We start from the raw sequence: 18,979 nt of genomic DNA, 5'->3' as shown, positions 1-18,979 counted from the left end.
TGCTTATGTGGTCATGAGGCTGGCATGACAACAGGCCAAGACACACGGAATCCCTTCCCATTCAAGTGGTAACTATTTATCTACTTCCATTTGCATGCTTTAAAACTGCTAGTTGACAGAAGCTGGGGCAAGTAACAGGAGCTCACCCTGTCACATGGTACTTAGGTCTCAAACTGCTGACCTTCTGGTCGACAAACCCAGCGTCTTAACTGCTAGGCCACTGTGCTCCCTATCTTAATAATAGTCTTTATCAAATAGTGATGGTGAACCTTTTAGAGACCAAGTGCCCAAACTGCAACCTAAAACCCACTCATGTATCTTTGGGTGCCGGGTGGGTGTGGCCCATTGGGTGGGTGTGGCCCATTGGGTGGGCATGGCTGTGGTGGTAATGGCAGACTTGGTGGGACTAAAAAGTTCAATCAATCAATTCCAACTTTGTAAGATCTTTTTTTTCCCCATGAGAAATTGAAATTGATTGATTGATTGAACCAGCAGACAAAAGGACCGGCCATTATGGCTCATCCCTAGGCTGTGAACAGCCAAAGTCACATTTTCCACCAGGCAACTCGTAAAGCAGCGCGGAAGAGACTGGGTGAGATTTACCTCTTTTACACCCTAATTACTTTCTGTACCTCCTTAAGCTGCTAAGCATTTTTTCCCCCGTGGTGAGAGAAGGGGGATTTGTCCCTCCCTCCAGAAAGAGCGGTGACTAAATACCCAGGGGCGTTTTAAACGTTGAAAAAGTAACTGAATCCCAATTGGAACTTTATTTCTCAAAGCATGTGGATTGAAAGATTTTTTATTTCCTATTTTTCATTGTCTACTTCTGTTGGAAATCTGGATTCTTTCTTATGAAAAAAAGAGAAACTGAAAAGATTAAAGACAACTTTGGGACTCAGAGGGAAACTTTAAAAGGGCCCTGCCTGACTGCCCAGGGAAATAGATAAGTTTGAGAACTTTGAAACAACAGCTGTGAAAGGCTTTGTGTTCCCTACCTAGAAAAAAAAAATCTCTCTTTTGGATTTTCTAAGTGTATAGCCTTTAGCTTAAAATACCAATATGGAAGAAGACCAGGAACAAAATTTATTTACGGATGAAGATCAACAAACTCTCGCTATGTTGAAAACACTAATCCAAATTCTTACCACAACCAATGAAATACTAAGAGGCTATGTGAAGGAACAAGAAGACAGCCCAGATATGAAAGCCCAAACTTTTGACCACAACTAAAGAATCATCTATACAAAATACAATAGAAGAAATGAAACATTCAAGTACGATGACAGAAGAATCTACTATTAAACAAATATTAATATTTGAAAATCCAGAAAACACATTGACAACTTGGAAAAAGGAAAAGGTTTCTTATACAACTCAGAAGGAACTAGATCTAGAAAAAGAACAGTTGGATGAGAAGACAAACAATTCAGAACAACTTCGTCGATAGGAAAGAATAGAGACAACACAAGTCCTCTAAAAAAATAGCAATTGGATGGTTTTGCCAATATCAATTAATATACATGATATTACAAGGAGATTGGTTTGATGACCCAAAAACAAGGAGATGGAAGATGATTTGGCAAAGGAAAAAAGCCAGAATAAGACTCAAGAATGGAGTTTCGACCATCTTATTGAAATCTGAAGCAGAACGTACTTAAATAGATAAGATGTGTATGTTGAATACAAGACATTTTTATGAACTGAGATAAAGAAAAAATTTTGGTCATTAAAATTTAGCAGTATAAATATTAATAGCTAATTTGAATATTGATTTGTGCATAAAGATCATGTAAAGGTGAATAATGTAGACAAGCTAAGAACCTATTGTTGAAAGTAATGTCTATATGGAATGTTAAAAACAAAAATTATCAGTTTAAGCAAAAAATAGCAGATACAAAGGAGGAAGAGAGGAAGTATTAAATATTGAAATAAAAAGAAATTTTGATTACTACTTAAAAAAACTGAAAATTAGCAAAAAGGATATCATATTTTATCCTTAATTTGTTGACACAGAGGGTGAGAAGTTAAGTAAACAGGATGTGTATTTTGAATATTAGATTTTGTGAGGATTGGTGATAGATGCATTGGGAGTATATTAAAAATCTTGGGAATGATAAATATCAAATGTTAAATCTAAATGTTAGTGGAAATTAAAATTGAAAAATCTATTAGGTCATTGTCTAAAAGATTGTATGTTTGAACTTTTTTTTTGCACACACTTTTTTTTTGAACTTTTTTTAGGCGGAGGCCTAAAGCGAAAAGGTTTTATAAAACTCAGCTGAAGGCCTAGGACTGGGGTGATGGTGCGCGTGCCCACAGAGAGGGCTCTGCATGCCACCTGTGGCACGCATGCCATAGATTCGCCACCATGGAAATAGGCCATGAATCTGGACTACTGCAACCACCTACCATTACTTTGATCAACAATATTTTTATATAATGCTTTTTATTAAGACAGACTATGTAGATTGCAGTTCCAGTGACAGATATATCACATGTTGCACTCTGTTAATAATATTGATACACTACTAGACAATTTGATATTTTTGAGGTCAGTTTAGTCCAGATATACTCATGGTATTCTATGCAAGTTAAGATAATTAGGGACTGTAAGCCAACATAGTATGGCATGCATCTTGCCATCTAAAAAGCGCATCCAGCGTATCTCATATGCAGAATAAGATTTTTAAAAATTTAATATATTTTTTCCCGAACAAAACTGTTAAAAGAGCCTTTAGCAAAGCTAAAATAATACTAAAGAGTAATACATTCCAATCAACTGGCCTCTTATTCTCTAGTGTAAGCAGCTATTCAGAGTATTTCCTGACCAGCTGATGTCTGTTAGAAATTTACAAACATTTTAATCTTACAAAATAAAAAAACCTTAACTTTAAAAATACAAACTAGAAAGAAAAAATGAACTCATGACTGTATCTCATGACTATTATGTCAGTGAGTCCCCAAATTTCTTACATAAAAAATTCTTATGTCCACCTTTTCAAATATATTCTTTAGGAGTCCAATTCACCTTCATTACAGTTTTTTGATTAATCAACCTGAATCTCAAATCTGTAGATACCATTTAAACCATTTTTAGGGAACCGAACTCATTGCTGTGGCTTTATTAGAAATTCCAATTCTTTAATATGTTTGAAATATCCCAGAAATATCCACCTTAAAAATATTAAGCTTTTGATAAGATACAGGTTTTATTTCTGTAGTGGATGCTTAGCAAATGATTCAGCAGTGAATAGTGAATGAACTGTGAAGTTCCCTTGGATGTTGAATGTATTTCTGAATGAGTGGATTGAGATTGCATTAGAGGTGCGTTAAGTTGGGGAATATAAAGTTGTGTGTATTGTTTGTATGCAGATGATGCCATGTTGGTCGAGAACACTAAGGATTTGCAGCAAGGATCAAGAATGAATGGAGACTGAATGTAGTTACTAGTATAAATACATTGAAGCAGCTTGGCTGAGAACGTATGAAAATCTAATTACAGAAGAGTGGAAGAGTGAATGAACTAAGAGGAACTAAGATCACAACAGGGTTGGAATTGATGAGTTCCTCAAAACACGGGTGTCACACTCGCCACGTGACCTGTTGCGACATATTGTGACTTTGTTTGCATTGATGGAGCTGGGGTGGGCACGGCCTCTGTATGATGAAACTGGCCTGCGGGCCACCAGTTTGACACCCCTGCTCTAAAAGAAATAGGTGGAAGTTAAAAACAAGAATAATGTATGAATCAGTGCATTATGAAGCTGGGGTAGGTTGCAAAGAAATTAGAGAAGACATATTGTGAGTGCTGTTTGTATAAACAAGGTCTAGTTAGCTTTTTTTTAGCCTGTAATTTACAGAAAGCTATATTAAATCAGTTATTACCCAAGTCAAGTATTTCTACTAATCAGCTTAATTTAAATTTTAGAAACCCAAAAACATTTGGACCCCGAGAGGCGTTCAGGTTCTTGACATCTGGAGACAAGTGGTCTACAGCAGGGGTCCCCAACCTGTGGGCCATGGCTCACTACCAGGCTGTGGCCACTTGGCCACCGGGCTGTGTGAAGAGATGGCCAGTGCACGTGCTCATGCATGCACTCACATCCTCCACACTCGCACTAGCGGCAAGCATCCTACCGGCGCTAGCATCATCCCACCCGAGAGGGGAAGTACATGAAACCACAACCCCTTCGGTCCACAGAAAAAACGCTCTCCACGGAACCAGTCCCTGGTGCTCAAAAGGTTGGGGACCTCTGGTCTACAAGATTCAAGGTTATTAGCTGAGCAACCAGGGCCAACAGCTGCAGAGCTACTTGAAGAAATGTTTACCCATCCCAAATATACAAAGCCAGAATTGACTAGAATTGAGAAAAATAGAAATGCCACCTTTGCAAGAAACTGAAGAAACAGTGGACCACCTGGTTAGCTGCTGCAAGATTCTCTCAAAAATTCCAGCCTGAAACTCAACTGAAATGAGTGTTTCCTCTTAAGTTTTCCTCAGCTGCAGACAAATCATCTTAACCTTCCCCAAAAATTAAGATTTGGAGACTGCTTAATAGTTGGGTCCATGGAGTTTGTCTTAGTAGAGAAATGGACCAATATACATCTAACTGCCAGAAATGGATTCCTTCAAACTCCTCAAAAAAGTATTTTTATATTTTTCACATGAAAAATAATCACCTAGATAACTGTTGATGATTAAAAATCTTCTGATTATCCCACTCGGGTTTGGCATTAGAGCAAGATTTTGTATTTTTTCTATTGTTGCTTTTTTTACTGTATGAGCATGCATAAAATGAGGGCTAAAAAGATGTTTTCAGGTTTCCGAAGTTTAAATTAAATAGGCCAATTGGTAGAAATACACGTGTCATAGAATTAAATAGCATTAGAAACAAGTAAAACACATCTTTTCTTGGTAACAGTGAAAGTATGCAAAACTAATACTAAAGGGCTATATACATTCCAATCAACTGGCGTTTTATTCTCTAGTGCAAGCAGCTATTCAGAGTATTTCCTGACCAGCTGATGTTTTTTAGAAATTTACATTTTGCAGTAGTGTCGAGTTATTTCAGGATAAATGTGAAGCTGTAGCAATGCTAAATTAAGGGAATGACAACCTGAAATTCTGCTTGGCCTGCAAAGGGGGGCAGGGGGATTACTATACCAGTCCTCAGTGCAGCAAGTTAACTTTTCTCTTTATAAAACACTATTCTGCCATACTGAATGTTCAGGTTGATTTCTGCTAAGCTTCACACTTGTAAATCAGTCTGTCTTAAAAAAATTATTCAAAGCAAGGGCAGAACCAATTAAATAACAATCCAGCTATTGGCCATTATATTAAATAAGGCAAAATGTTAATAAACGCTCTAATCTTTTCCTGAGTTTTTCTTGTCTAATTTAAACAAAATACTTCCTGTTCATATTATAGGCTACTGCCTAATATTAGGGTAGTATAGAAATTCCATAGCTATTATTTAGAACAGGGTGGGCAATTAATTTTCCCAAGGGGCCACATGGGAAACTGGGACTGTTGTGGAGTCTCAAACCAATAGCTCCTGGTTGTGCTCTGCCTGCTCACCTGCAAGGCCATGTTTTGACCGAGGTGGCAGTAGGTACCATGCCCAGGTGCCCTCATGCAATGACCACCACCTCCGGCTGCTCCAAGTGAGCACTGTGCAGGTGCAAGAAAAGTAATTTCTCTCCTTGCCCTCCCATAGCTGGTGGCCGACTGAAGGAACACATGGCAACAAATGCACAGAATTGGTACAAACTCAGCTTCTTCTCCTGCCCCCTGCAGTGTCCTTATTTACATTTGATTTCTAACTTTTAATTGATCTCACATGGGCTAGGCAGCCAAAATACCGGATGTGGCCCAGGCGAGATAAAAGTACACGGGCCTGATCTAGAAGCAACACACACCCTTAATGTAGTCCCCCCTCTGCCCCCTCCAATTCCTATTGCCTCTAGAGCAGTGAACCTTTTGGTCTGGGCATATCAAAAAATTGGAAAATGCTTAACTCGACTCTGCTGGCATATCACTGCTCCCCCAAACAAGGGAAATCTTGATCTCCAACCATGTAGGCAAAATAATGCATTTATCCTAGTGATAAATGAATGTGGTCCTCTATATTTTTAGAAAAGAGTTGAAATGCACAGCCATCTTAAAGTTGCCAAGGTTGAGAAACAATAGATCAGACAGCCCCAAATAATTTTCATTCTGGTGGTAACTGCAGAACATTTTGGTAATACACAGTGAACTTTAAAATAGAAAGCACAATAAGAGGCACCATTTTGCATCTCCAGAAAAAAGTTTTTTTTACAATTTGGATGATACTCAAATACAGTTTATTCCATTTCAACAAATATTCTTTAAAATCAGTTTGAGAGGTTTGCTTTTGCTAATGAACATTGTGTGTTCTGCAAACCAAACTGAGAATTAAGATTCACAAACCATTTCTGTCTGATCAACTGTAGTATGGATATAATCTAAATCTAGGTATATCCACTACTGAAAGGCAGTAGATTCAGAAATGGAGAATTTACAGAATACAAAAAAGGAAATATAAGACGACACAAGTTCACTTGGCATGTGTAAACTGCCATGATCTGTTCAAGTAGTTTTAGTTGAAACAAAGTGCTATTTCACATAGAAAAAAGGCAGTGTAAGAGACAGAACAGAAAGGAGGGGGGAAAAACTAGACTGGAGTCAGACAAGTGACTTAAAACTTGAAGGTATCAGAACTGTCTTGAATTTGGAATGTATATGCATCAGAACCAGATTCTGGAATAACGTTCTCATCGTCTTCCTCCTGTAATAAAAGAGTAAAGCTTAAAATATTCTTCTAGATTTCTTCATAGTCTAATACATGCTGTCATATTTTAAGCACAAATTGCTGCTTGTGCACATATAAAAAGTATCAATCTTTTCATGTTTTAATATAGCAGCACCCTCCATGTTACAGAATGTCAAGCCCTTATATGCACAAACTTTTTACCAAGTAGCTTTTTTATTATACAGCAACCTCTGCAGGCCAACTTGAATTTACTTACCTCTGCTGAAAAATATTTTTCAATCAGATTCGCAGCTGATTTGTAAATCTGCTCATTTTCATGGGATTGTAGAGCTTCAATTTTGTCTAAGCCGCCCCATTCTTCAATCAAGATGCACAGCTTTTCAACCTCACCTATTTTTTCAGCTGCCTATAGAGATAATTTCATTTTTAATGCACTACATTTCATATAAAGAAGATATTCTGAAAAATGCTTTAGTTTTAAGAATTCTTGCTGGTGAAATATACAGTTTTGATTTGAAAATGCTCCCCCACCACCAGAGTGGGTTGCTGTCAACTTACCATAAAAATATTAGTAATAGCATCCAGAATCACCAGGACTGTTTTGCTGTCTTTAACCACAAGCAGATCCAATAATGGCTCTAATACACCGGCCTGAACAAGGTAAATGATCTGACTAATTGTTCCTCCACTTGTATAGTTGGTCACTGCCCATACCGCTTCCTTCTGGGATTTAAAGTCTCCCTGTTTTAAAATACAGGAAAGTAAGGAGGCAGCAATAGAACAGCCTTGAAGTGGTCCAACAAAGTTTAATATTATAAAGTTAGTTCTGTGACACACTCACAAATGTAAATACATGTATAACATCTACAGCAAGATTATACACTTCTGCTATCCCTTTGAAATGTTTAGTTGATTTGTATAGCCACTCGGCAGATGATTCAGGGTTGGATACATCATGGAAGAATTAGTGTGCTTTATTCTAAAAAAAATGCAGTGTTAAGCAGTGACATTTCCTGCACACTTTCATAAAAAGAAGATAAGTAACCAATATAAGGCAGTTTGCATCTTCAAGCCTAGCACTTCTCTAATTAGCTTATTAAAGAGAGCCAGTTTGGTGTAGTGGTTAAAGTACCAGGCTGGAAAGAAGGAGACCATAAGTTCTAGTCCCATCTTAGCCATGAAATATGGCTGGGTAAATTTGGTCCAGTCTCTCTCTCTCAACCCATACTTCACAGGGTGGTTAAAGGTAAAGGTTCCACCGCACATGCGTGCTAGTCGTTTCCAACTCTAGGGGCCGGGGCTCATCTCCGTTTCAAAGCTGAAGAGCCAGTGCTTGTCCGAGGACGTCTCCGTGGTCATGTGGCCGGCATGACTAGACGCCAAAGGCGCACGGAACGCTGTTACCTTCCCATGGTAGTGGTCCCTATTTTTCTACTTGCATTTTTACGTGCTTTCGAATGGGAAAATAGGAAGGTGTGTTGAAACCATTCTCTGTCTTGAGTTGTTTGTAAAAATACATGTTTGATGCATTTACATTTTACATAATGAGTTCAACTTAGCATCATGCCTCTTCAATCTATGAAAAGTTTATGACCCAATTTTTCATGCCTTGGAATAAAGACATTTCTAGCCCTCCCTCTGAAATCTTCTACACTCTCCAAAAACCACCCCATTGATAAAAGAACCTTCTAAAATATAAGATCCAACTCAAGAAATTTTATTTTTCTTCCAGTTCTACATGGCCAGAACATTTAAAGAACACTGCTTAAGCATTACACTGCTTTTAAATTAGGAACATGATAGATCAATACATTCCATGTTCTTAAATAGCAAAGGTATTTCATCGAGACTGTATATTACTTTCCCCAAAAGTTGAAAAAAATGTGTCCCTGAAATATCCGTAGATAATAAAGCCTTATAGGCAGATTATAAATTTAATAACCTTAAAAATATCTACAAACCATAGGTTTTCAAAGCCAAAGTTCATTGCAAGGCAGATGGCACAGATAATCAAAATGTATTTTCAGGTTTACCTTTTTTAAGATGCTAACAAGATATGGAACAAGCCCGTGGTCCACAACCTTCTGGATCTGATCCTGGCGGCCAGCAGTTATGTTAGACATAGTCCATGCAGCTTCTTTCTGGATGTTGCTTTTGGGGTGAACAAGCAGACTTGGGAAGACAGCTAATGCTCCAGCATCTATTACTGTTTGAGTTTGCTCATCAGTCCCTGTTACAATGTTTCCTATAGCTCTTAATGATGGAGTCTGGAAAAGAGGTTTAAGATACTGAACAAGAGGAATTGTCTTGGGCTGCGTATAAAATATATAACATAGTTAACGTATATAAATGACATGTTGAAAGCTGAAGATTTTGTGGGGCCGCATTACAAGCTGTCCAGGACAGTGTGTGGTCCACGTACCATGGTTGGGCAAACTTGGTCTACAGAATATGGAAGAAATCCTTGCAATATCTCCTCAGTATTCACATGCAAGCCCACCCACACACCCACCCAAGTCCTTAATGTAATTCTCAGTACTACTATTCTAAGTATATACTATTAACTAACGTAACTGTTTAACCATCATCATAACCATAAAATTCAACAGCAACATTAGAAGATAGTATACCCAATGTCAAAAAAATCTTATTTCAAATTATACAGTAGGGGACACCTTTGTGGAATCACATATCTGGTCAAAGTCCATGGCTACCCAAATCAGCACCGGCTCCTGGCAACTGCCTGAACATGTCCCTGCAGTTTTCTTGGCAAGATATCAAAGTTTATTTATTTTTGTTAATGCCTGCTCCCTAGGACTAAGAGAAAGTGACTGGTCCAGTTAGCTTTGAGCCTAAGGCAGGACTAGAACTCAACAGTATGGAAAACAGTATGTCCAGATAGAAAATTACAAGGATATTTCAACAATTTCTGTCAAAGGAGGAGGTATAGCCATCTCAAGATAACACTATTCACCCAAGAGCTTGCATTTTGAGCAATATCAATATACTGAAAAGATTTCTAAACCAAAGAATATTAAAAGTACATTTCTCAAGAAGTTGAAATTACTGCACTTGAGTTGGAAACTGCATCTTCTACAATAGCTTATACGAAGAATTTCAATACTTCATAACCTTCATTAATTTATGTATGTGGCTATCTTACCATTATTGGAACTTCTCCACATGCTAGCAGTTTCACCAATTGTGGCACTAAGCCAGTTTTGACCACTACTTCAATTCTATCATTTGACCCATCAGTCAAATAAGAAATAGCCCAACATGTGTCTGCCAAAACTTCATGGTCATGGTGATGCAGGAGGCGAACTAAAGTGGGCAGAATCTGTTCAACAGCTTCAATGGGTGGTGCAGGATTCTTGTTACGGCAGAGGTTTGACAGAGTCCAAGTTATGTTACGCAAGTAGCCAACCTGAGGAAAAAAAACATTGTTATGATTAAATAATGCTGAAATTGTTTTTCAGAGTTAAGATTTTAGCTGAGAATTCACACTTACAGATATAGAGGAGAGATCAGGAACAGCAAGCAGAGCCAAAAGTGGGTCGAGTGCACCATATTTAATAACTAAGTCTCTATAAGCAGAGCCATCACCTGAAGGCAGAAACAAAGAGTGTCAAATGCTAAGACTCATATGGAATGACTGCTAATTCAGGGCAGGAATATCACCATGGCAAGCTGACTTGATCACAATCCAAGCATGACAAAGATAATATAACTGCCATGGAAAACTGTTCAAGAAGGGAAAACAAGAAAGGAAGCCTGTTGATAACAGCATTAAAATCCTTGGCAAACTAGCCACTAGCAACCAGGAGCCAAACAGCATTGCAGTCACAGATGTTAGTCATTGAATGCCTCCGTATGGAAATGATTTCAACAGTAGCATTGCAGAGTTGGGAAAAAAAATCTTGAAATGTGTAGCACTGAAATGTACAAAATGTTACGTAATTTCCAAACACCATAATCAAGATTTTAAGGACAAGGGCATATTTAACAAATGTCCATATATTTAGTGATAGCTCCTCAGCCCCAAACATTTAATGTTATGAATTCTGAAAACAGCTACATAAGTTCCATTAGAGTTACATAAGTTCCATAAGAGCCCTCAGCTCTTAATGTTGAAAATGTTGGCATAGGATTGTACTTGAAAAAAGTTATATACCTATGCATTATATAAATATGAAAAAATGTTTTGAATTTCAAATGAAACACATTGTTTTGCATACCATTACTTATAAGAAACATGCCAGTTTTACCAACTTACCTGCAATATTCCCCAAAGCCCATACAGCTTGCTCACTAATGTGAGTATGAGAAGAAGCCAGCAGAGATATAAAGGCAGGAATTGCTCCACCCTCTACTACAGCTCTTGTCTGGTCAGATGTGCCAGAAGCAATATTGGTCAGTGCCCAAGCAGCTTCAAACTGAATAGGGCTGCAGTTTGCTTTTCCCAAAAAGGACACAAATTTCGGTATCAAGCCAGCTCTAATAATCTGGTCTATAGGGGGCTGCTTTTCTCGGGACAGCAGTTTCCTATGTGTAAGAGAAATAAATTTAGCTTTCCTACCTGTATTTTAGAGAGAAATTTTACATTTCCATGACAACAGTTGTTAGTCATATTTTATTTTAGAAAGTTGACCACTATGGTTTCAGTTAGATACAGAACAATATTTCTTTTGCTGCAAGGCATTTTATATAAGATGCAAAATCCCTCAGTCTAGTGGTAATAAACATGGATGAGGTTTAAAGAGTTTTTAGTACTCATATAAGCAAATCTAGTTTTCAAGCAATTAACTAAGACTAAAAGAAATATACTATCACTTATACAGTATCTTACACATTTCCAACTAATGCTTTTTTTGTACCAGTATCTTGTACCAAGAGACGTTTTCAGGATCAACTTAGGTTGCCAATTTGTATCCTAAAGTTTTAGATATTCCCATTATTCTCATCTAACCATTATATATCTACTGGGTTTATATCCTGCATAAAGCCACAATTTTCTGGACTGCACACTGCATTTCCAAAACTAAACAAAATTAGATTTTGGTTAACCCATTAAATAAGAAAAACCTGCATTCTTACTATGCTAAAAATACCTGTATTACTATGAAACCTCAGATTACAATTTTTCAGCTCTTATCTATAGTTTGTGTCATGCAGAGAGTAATGCATATTGATAGTTACCTGGCAGCCTGAGTAGCCTGCAGCTGGAATTCTAAATTAGTATTGTTAATTCCTTTAACAATTTCTTCAACAGACCAGTGGACAGCAACCTACAAGGCAACATTTCAAACAATTACATAAGAGTTTAACAATTACTGTATTCTTGGAAAACCTCACTAGCGCTACACCATTACATACACAAACCTTAATGTTACAGTTTCCTTTACTAAAATAGAACAAAACAAGATATTTCCTTTTGACATTCCAATGTTCAAATTCATTTTGTTTACAGAAGTCAAACAAAACTAGATCAAAAATTTGTTATTCTAAATGAGGAAGGCCTACAGTTCAATGATAGTGAACAGAAGGCCTCAGATTGAATCTCTGCCCCTTCATTTGGACTGGGAAAAATACCTGTCTAAAACCAGTACAGCTTAAAATGAGGACACAGATTGTTGGGGGCAATAAGCTGACTTTGTAAAATGCCGCTTGGCGGGGGCCGAAAGCCCTAATAAGCAGGCATATACATAGAATGAAGGCTATTGCTAAGCACATTGGTTTGTGCTTAAATTGTAAGCCGCCCTGAGTCTTCGGAGAAGGGCGGGATATAAATGGGATTAAAATAAAAATTAAAAATAAAGTATACAACTAAAGGCAAATCTTCAGAAGGCATATAAAATAGGCACGTACCTGATTGCCCCGATTTTCTTGCAGAGGTGAAGTGGCATCATCTGGAAATGTGCCTACATTTCGCCTTTTAAGCAATTGGTCATCTTTTTTAGCTTTTCTCAACTCTACATTGACTTCCATCCGTCGGTGCCTCATTTCCTAGTGAAGATACATTGAAAAACTGAGCTATGGCTTTAAAAATACAAGTAGTTGTATCCACAGTTGACAGTTACTCACATCGGAATCTTTGCCCTTGTTCTTGAATCTGTTCAGGCGGGCAGACGTTGCCCCAGCATTCTCATTGGTAGACATTGTGAATGTTATATAGATATGTCTTTAAACCTATAAAGAGACCCAATAGTTAAAATTAAGATATTAGCCTTTAACAGTATTGACTGCAGAAGGCATCTATTTGTAAATTACCTACAACTGGCAAAACACTGGAAAAGAAGCAGTTTACAGCCTAAGAGGTAGCTCTGTTCCAGGCATATTTTATTCAAACATTGACCTAAATGGTATTTAGTTCTACTTAAAACTTTCCGAAGGGTTCAGGTTTGAGAACGTTTAAGATTCACAGCTGCCTTGGTTTCAAACTTTATGTGTCTGACTAAAGGGATTAGAGTCCTGCATCAAAGCATTTTTTCTCTTCCAAATTTATTTATTTATTTATTTTATTTATTTAAATTTATATACCGCCCTATTCCCGTAGGACTCAGGGCGGTTTACAGGGAAAATTAAAAGTTAAAATACATCACATACAATTAAAAACGATTAAAACTAAGATTAAATTAATCCCTGAATTTAACTAAAACCCCATTAATTAAATAATTAAAACCCCTCAGTCTGGGCCAGACAGCTCAAAAAACCAAGTTTTCAAGTCCCTACGAAATGAGCGAAGGTTGGGGGTGATGAGCTCAACCATTTCTGAACTTATTTCCTTTACTCTGGAAATTTACTTTAGGCCTGCAGTTACTCTTGAGGAAAACCCATTGAAATGGCGAAAGAGAATTTTAGGGCATTAAGCATTACACGTAACGCTGTTGTTACTTCTTATAGCCCGTCTCCAAGCTCACATCAACTTAAGGGCAAATATTCACAAGACCCCAAACCAGCCAACTGCCATTTGTATCCTCGCGTGTTGGGCGAACTCAAGTTCTCATAAATTTCCAGTCCCGCGCGTCGTGCGAACCCGGAAAAGTGAGCCAATTGAGTAACTCTGGCCCAAATGAGCCACTCACACGCGAACGAAAAGTGTCGCGGAGGTTTCCCGAGCTAGGAAATGGAAGCTTTCGTGAAGCAACGTTAACAAATTACAAACGAGCGGCGGCAGAGAGAAGGAACCATCCCGGTCTGGAAAGCTCTTTAACATTTCCCAGGCTTTTGAACCTTCTCCACACAGCCTGCCGACGTTTCCCCGCTTTCGGACCCTTCGGGAAGCCTGCCTCCCGTCCTCACCCCTCCGTCCTAAAGCTCAGCGCACCTTTCGCTCCTCCAGACCCGGCGCGGCTCCGCCACTTACCCGACAGCGACCCAACACGTTGCGCCGAACTGCTGGAGCTGCGAAACTCCCACCCTCGTCCTCGTCCGCGAGGTGCGATTTAAACTTCTTGCGGCCTCGCGCTCTCATTGGCGAATTCGAGTCCAAGCAAACCTCTCATTGGCCAGTTTGAAAAAATATAAGACGGCTCAAGCTCTCGCGTTCCTGGGGGGGGGGAGGCGTCTCTCGTGAGTCCGGAATCTCGCGATCGTTAGGTTCAACGCTCGCGCGCGAGGCCCGTGAAACTACATTTCCCAGGCTAAAGGGCGGCGGTTTGCGGAGCAAACGTTACGAGGCAAAACTCCGCGTGGGGTAGAATTGACCGTTAGGTCGCCAGCTTGGTTACCGGAGAGGCTTAATTGTTTATGGTCAGATATACCCTTTTTCAAGTGGTAGAGTTAGAACACGGCCAGCCTTCGAATCCGCTCAAAGGGTAGCGAGATGAGGCGGCGTGAGCTGGTAGAACAGGCTAACCGAGGCGGAGGGCGTGGCCAATATCTTAGTGACGGGGAACGAAACCAGGAGCGAAAGGACGGACGTAGGTGGGCGGAGTCATGCATGGTCGGGAGGGGCCCTTAGAATGCGGCTCTCGCAGCTTTCTACCGAGTGACCCAGTGGCCTAATGGATAAGGCATCAGCCTCCGGAGCTGGGGATTGTGGGTTCGAGTCCCATCTGGGTCGTTCGCAGCTATTGTTTTGCAGCCGGGTTAAAATTTATGAAGATTTGATGATGGGTTTCTTGGGCTTTGTTAGTCGCTTTGGTTCTTCGTTCTCACCATCGGTCTGGGGCGGAATAAAACAAACTCTGACCATCTTATCTCTTGACGCGGCGAACGCGAGATTAGACGCGAGCTACCTCGGGAAACTTTGTGGGTTTCCCCTGCTCAAAAACGTTTGTTGCCCTCCAGATGCACCTGGGGATCCTTTCCACGCTGTGCGTGACTGGCTGCAAGCAATCTTGGGCTCCCGTGAAAATATTTTGTTTCGTATCTTGCGGATAAAATTAAAGAGGAAAAAAAAGTTTCGGTTAGTGTTTTTCAAACTTGGTTGTGAACTTCAACTCCCAGAATTCCCCATCCATCCTTCTGGCTGGGGAATTCTGGGAGCTGAAATCCATACCTCTTAAAAAGTTTCCAAGTTTGAAAAACACCGGTTTAAAGCATTCACATTTGTGGTCAAGAAATGCTCCTTAGCTTTGCAAGTTGAGAACTCGTTCATGAAATGCAAAATAAAACCCAGACTGTTGGGGGCAATAAGCTGACTTTGTAATAATGCCGCTTGGGTGTGTGTGTGTGTGTGTGTGAAAGCCCTAACAAGCAGGCATATACATAGAATGAAGGCTACTGCTAAGCTTGTAAGCCACCCTGAGTCTTCGGAGAAGGGCGGGATATAAATGTAATAAAAATAAATAAATAAATAAATAAATTAAAAAGTACCTTAAATTGTTTAAAAATGCAATTTGAAACAGACAAACTACATGGCTTTCTATAGAGAGGCATACATATTCTGTAGTGGTTCAGGTGCCAAGTCTTCACAAAATGTTCTGGATCTCAATTTACTAGAGAGGCTTGTCTTTTATTGACATTTTAAGTTAGATATATGGCCAGTTTTTTTTAACATCTTGCATTTGGTATTTGTTCCTGGTGACTGCCCGCCCTTGCAGTTTTCTTGCTATTTTGGAAGTGGTTTGCCCTTGTCTGCTTCCCAGGGCTGAAAGAGAATGACTGACCTAAGGTTACCCAGTTGGCTTGGTGTCTAGGTCAGGACTAGAACTCATCATCTGCCAATTTTAGCCTGGTGGTGTTTTATCCATTATACCAGACTTAACCACTGCACCAAACACAGAGCAATAGTTTTAATCCCACTAAAGCTCTGTTCTATTTCAGCACTGCTAACAACTATAGGTAATCTTCGATTTACAACAGTTCATTTAATGACCATTGAAAGTTACAACAGCACCGGAAAAAGTGACTTATGACCATTTTTCACACGATCATTGTAGTATCCCCAGGGTCATGGGATCAAAATTCAGATGCTTGGTAACTGATTCATTTTTATAATGGTTGCAGTGTCCTGCAACCATTATATATAAGCACATTTGATTTGTGCTTAGATTGTAAGCCGCCCTGAGTCTTCGGAGAAGGGCGGGATATAAATGGGATTAAAATAAAATAAAAATAAATGTTGAACACTTTTTGTGACTTTCTGACGATCAAAGTCAATGGGGAAGATAGATTCACTTAACAACCATGTTACTAATTTAACAGCTGCAGTGATTCACTTAACTGTGGCAAGAAAGGCTGTAAAATGGGGGTAAACTCACTTAACAAATACCTCACTTAGCAACAGAAATTTTGGGCTCAGTTGTGTTTGTAAGTCAAGAACTGACTTTCGTTCATTCCGCCGGGACCTGAAGACCTGGCTCTTTGAGCTTTCCGGCCAGGACTGAGAATTTTAATTGTAATTTTATTTTAATTGGGTTTTAATTGGAGTTTAACGGGTTTTATTTTATTCAAGGACTAAATTTAATTATTTTAATTGTTCTTAACTTTTGTAATTTGTATTGTTATTTTAAATACCTTGTGAACCGCCCTGAGTCCTACGGGAGAAGGGTGGTATATAAGTCCAATAAACATAAACATAAACTACCTGTATTGTATTTTAAAAAGCAGCTTTAATGATTGGAAAAGAATTTCTAGTTATTTAACGGTATTTGTGAATTCCATTACAAAAAATACTCAGGCAATGTACAGTAAACAGAATATAATGCAAGTTATTAATATAAATATTAAAGAACATTACAACAACAATCAGATGGCTGTCCACAATCTCCCTTTTGAGCCAAAGGCTCATTTTGATTCCATAAGCCTTATAATTATGGAAGCTGCCTCCATACTTTAACAGCTGATTCAAATATGCTACTTTCTTTTCTCCCTCAAACATTTTGTCATTGCAAATTTTATAAATTAGCCAGCTTTTTGTAAACCTGTAGGAAATGATTGTACAGCAATTAATAGCACAGAAATGGATTAAAAATACCAATCATTAGAAGTTAAGAGATTCACATTTGCTGCTATTTTTGCTATTCCAACCCCCTCCCCCCCTCTTTTTCAAAATGTGTATGTAGAACTGGATATGCTCTTCAGAGAAGCAATATGATGCCAGACAATGGTGGTCTTGATTATAACAGTTTTGATCTGTAAATCTGCAATTTTCTCAGTTCTGAGGTAACATTTCTTCAACTTAGAACATAGAATAATAGAGATGGAAGGGACCTTGGAGATCTTCTAATCCAAACCCCTGCTTGAGCAGGAGACCGTCAGTGATGGCGAACCTTTTAGAGACTGAGGGCCCAAACTGCAACCCAAGACCCACTTATGTATCGTCGGGTGCCAGGTGGGCACGGCCCATTGGGTGGGCATGGCTGCAATGGTAACAGCAGACTTTTATATATATAAAAACTGATTTTACATTTAGGTTTTAGATCATTAAAGGGAAACAAAATTAAGCTTTTAGAATAAAATTTCGAACTATACTATAGAATTTGGAATCTTATAACAAAAGACAGTAGTTTAATACCGTATTTTCCGGCGTATAAGACGACTCGGCGTATAAGACGACCCCCGACTTTTGAGAAGATTTTCAAGATTTTTCGTCTTATACGCCGGAAAATACTTACATGCCAGTTGCCAAGTGTCTGACACAAGCCCGATTCAGCCCCGTCTGATGCAGATGGTGCAAAGCCTCCCTTTTGAAGCCCAAAGGGGCTTTTCCTTCCACCCACCCATTTGAGAGCACATTTGCAGACGGAGCAGCTGCGTGTCTGGAGCCAAGCCCCGCCCAGGAGGCAGTCAGCCAGCTGGGCTTAGAAGACGCGCTGGAGAGCTGGGCTTGGGGCGGCCATGCCGAGGCCGGCTGGCGAGGGCCGCTGCGTGGTTTGCAGGCGAGAGGGGCGCCAGGCCCGCCGGAAGTCCCCGGAAGTTCCTGGAACGGGCTGGCAGGCACGCTCTTCCCCGGCCCATCGGCCTGGTTGCTGGCGAGCTGGCCCGCGGCTAGGGCCGGGGCCCAGGAACCGGTAGCTAGGTGCAGGTGGGGGGAAGGAAAGCCGGGCACGGGCTTCTGCGGCTGGTTGCGAGGCCGGATGCGGGCGTCTGCCAGGAGAGATAGCAGTTAGCAGGGTGCGCTCTGCTTATGCTCAGATGCCGCTTGGGTGAGGGGGAGGGGCTTCCTGCTGCTCCCGGGGTCTGGCGTTTGCAAGGGGGAGGGGAAGGGGCTTAGAGGCTCTTGGGGGTGGGAAGGGAGAGTCACGTTGGAGGGGGGACTGGACTAAGGAGGCTTGAAGTTGCTTTGCAAGAACGGGGACGCAGGCTTTTGAGTAGATTTTCATGGGTTAAAAAGTCGTCTTATACACCGGAAAATACGGTAATTGTTGAACGGTTAAGACAAAAAATATCTTTCTAATAATCGGTGATTTGTTAAGATGAAAACTAGACTTTACTGGTAAATCATAAGAATGTTTTGAAATGAACAATGTAAGTTTTGTAGACAAGAGAATTATTCTTTATTGAAGTAGGGAATTGTAGGTTTTAATTAATTTATTTATTTGTTGTGATCTGGCTGGTGTCTCGGGATTTTGAGGGGGCTCCGGGGAATTTAATGGACCTGGGGGAGTCAATCTTTGTTGACCACAGCCTGGAAGGCCCTAATAATTATGGAACTGAGGGCCCATGGAGTGGTGGTCAGTTACAACCTCTGGAAATAACGGGACAATGGGGGACTTGGCCGTTAGCAGAATTGACTA

General features: G+C 39.7%; 1 protein-coding gene across 1 annotated transcript; it reads right to left on the bottom strand.

Annotated features, from left to right (window-relative positions):
- Positions 1-6,328: 6,328 nt before the first annotated feature.
- On the bottom strand, positions 6,329-14,239 carry KPNA2 (karyopherin subunit alpha 2). The gene is made up of 11 exons (XM_083356888.1): positions 14,161-14,239; positions 12,879-12,983; positions 12,663-12,800; positions 11,994-12,082; positions 11,071-11,339; positions 10,306-10,400; positions 9,958-10,221; positions 8,828-9,061; positions 7,353-7,535; positions 7,051-7,200; positions 6,329-6,809 (listed from the first exon to the last, which is right to left on the bottom strand). The coding sequence occupies exons 2-11, from the start codon at positions 12,951-12,953 to the stop codon at positions 6,720-6,722; spliced, it is 1,587 nt and encodes a 528-aa protein (XP_083213014.1). The 5' UTR covers positions 12,954-12,983; positions 14,161-14,239; the 3' UTR covers positions 6,329-6,719.
- Positions 14,240-18,979: the final 4,740 nt, after the last annotated feature.

The sequence above is a fragment of the Vipera ursinii genome (genome assembly GCF_947247035.1).
Source record: "Vipera ursinii genome assembly, chromosome: 2".
Lineage (NCBI taxonomy): Eukaryota > Metazoa > Chordata > Lepidosauria > Squamata > Viperidae > Vipera > Vipera ursinii.
Note: the sequence above shows the minus strand (reverse complement) of the source record. Positions and strands in the feature narration are given on the sequence as shown.

Bases quoted from the DNA above. Each gene is read 5' to 3' on its own strand.
- KPNA2 (XM_083356888.1), bottom strand. From the start codon at position 12,953: ATGTCTACCAATGAGAATGCTGGGGCAACGTCTGCCCGCCTGAACAGA. The intron at 12,083-12,662 runs GTACGTGCCTAT...GTTGCCTTGTAG, and splicing joins AAGAAAATCGGGGCAATCAG to GTTGCTGTCCACTGGTCTGT. The intron at 6,810-7,050 runs GTAAGTAAATTC...CTTTTATTACAG, and splicing joins AAAAATATTTTTCAGCAGAG to GAGGAAGACGATGAGAACGT.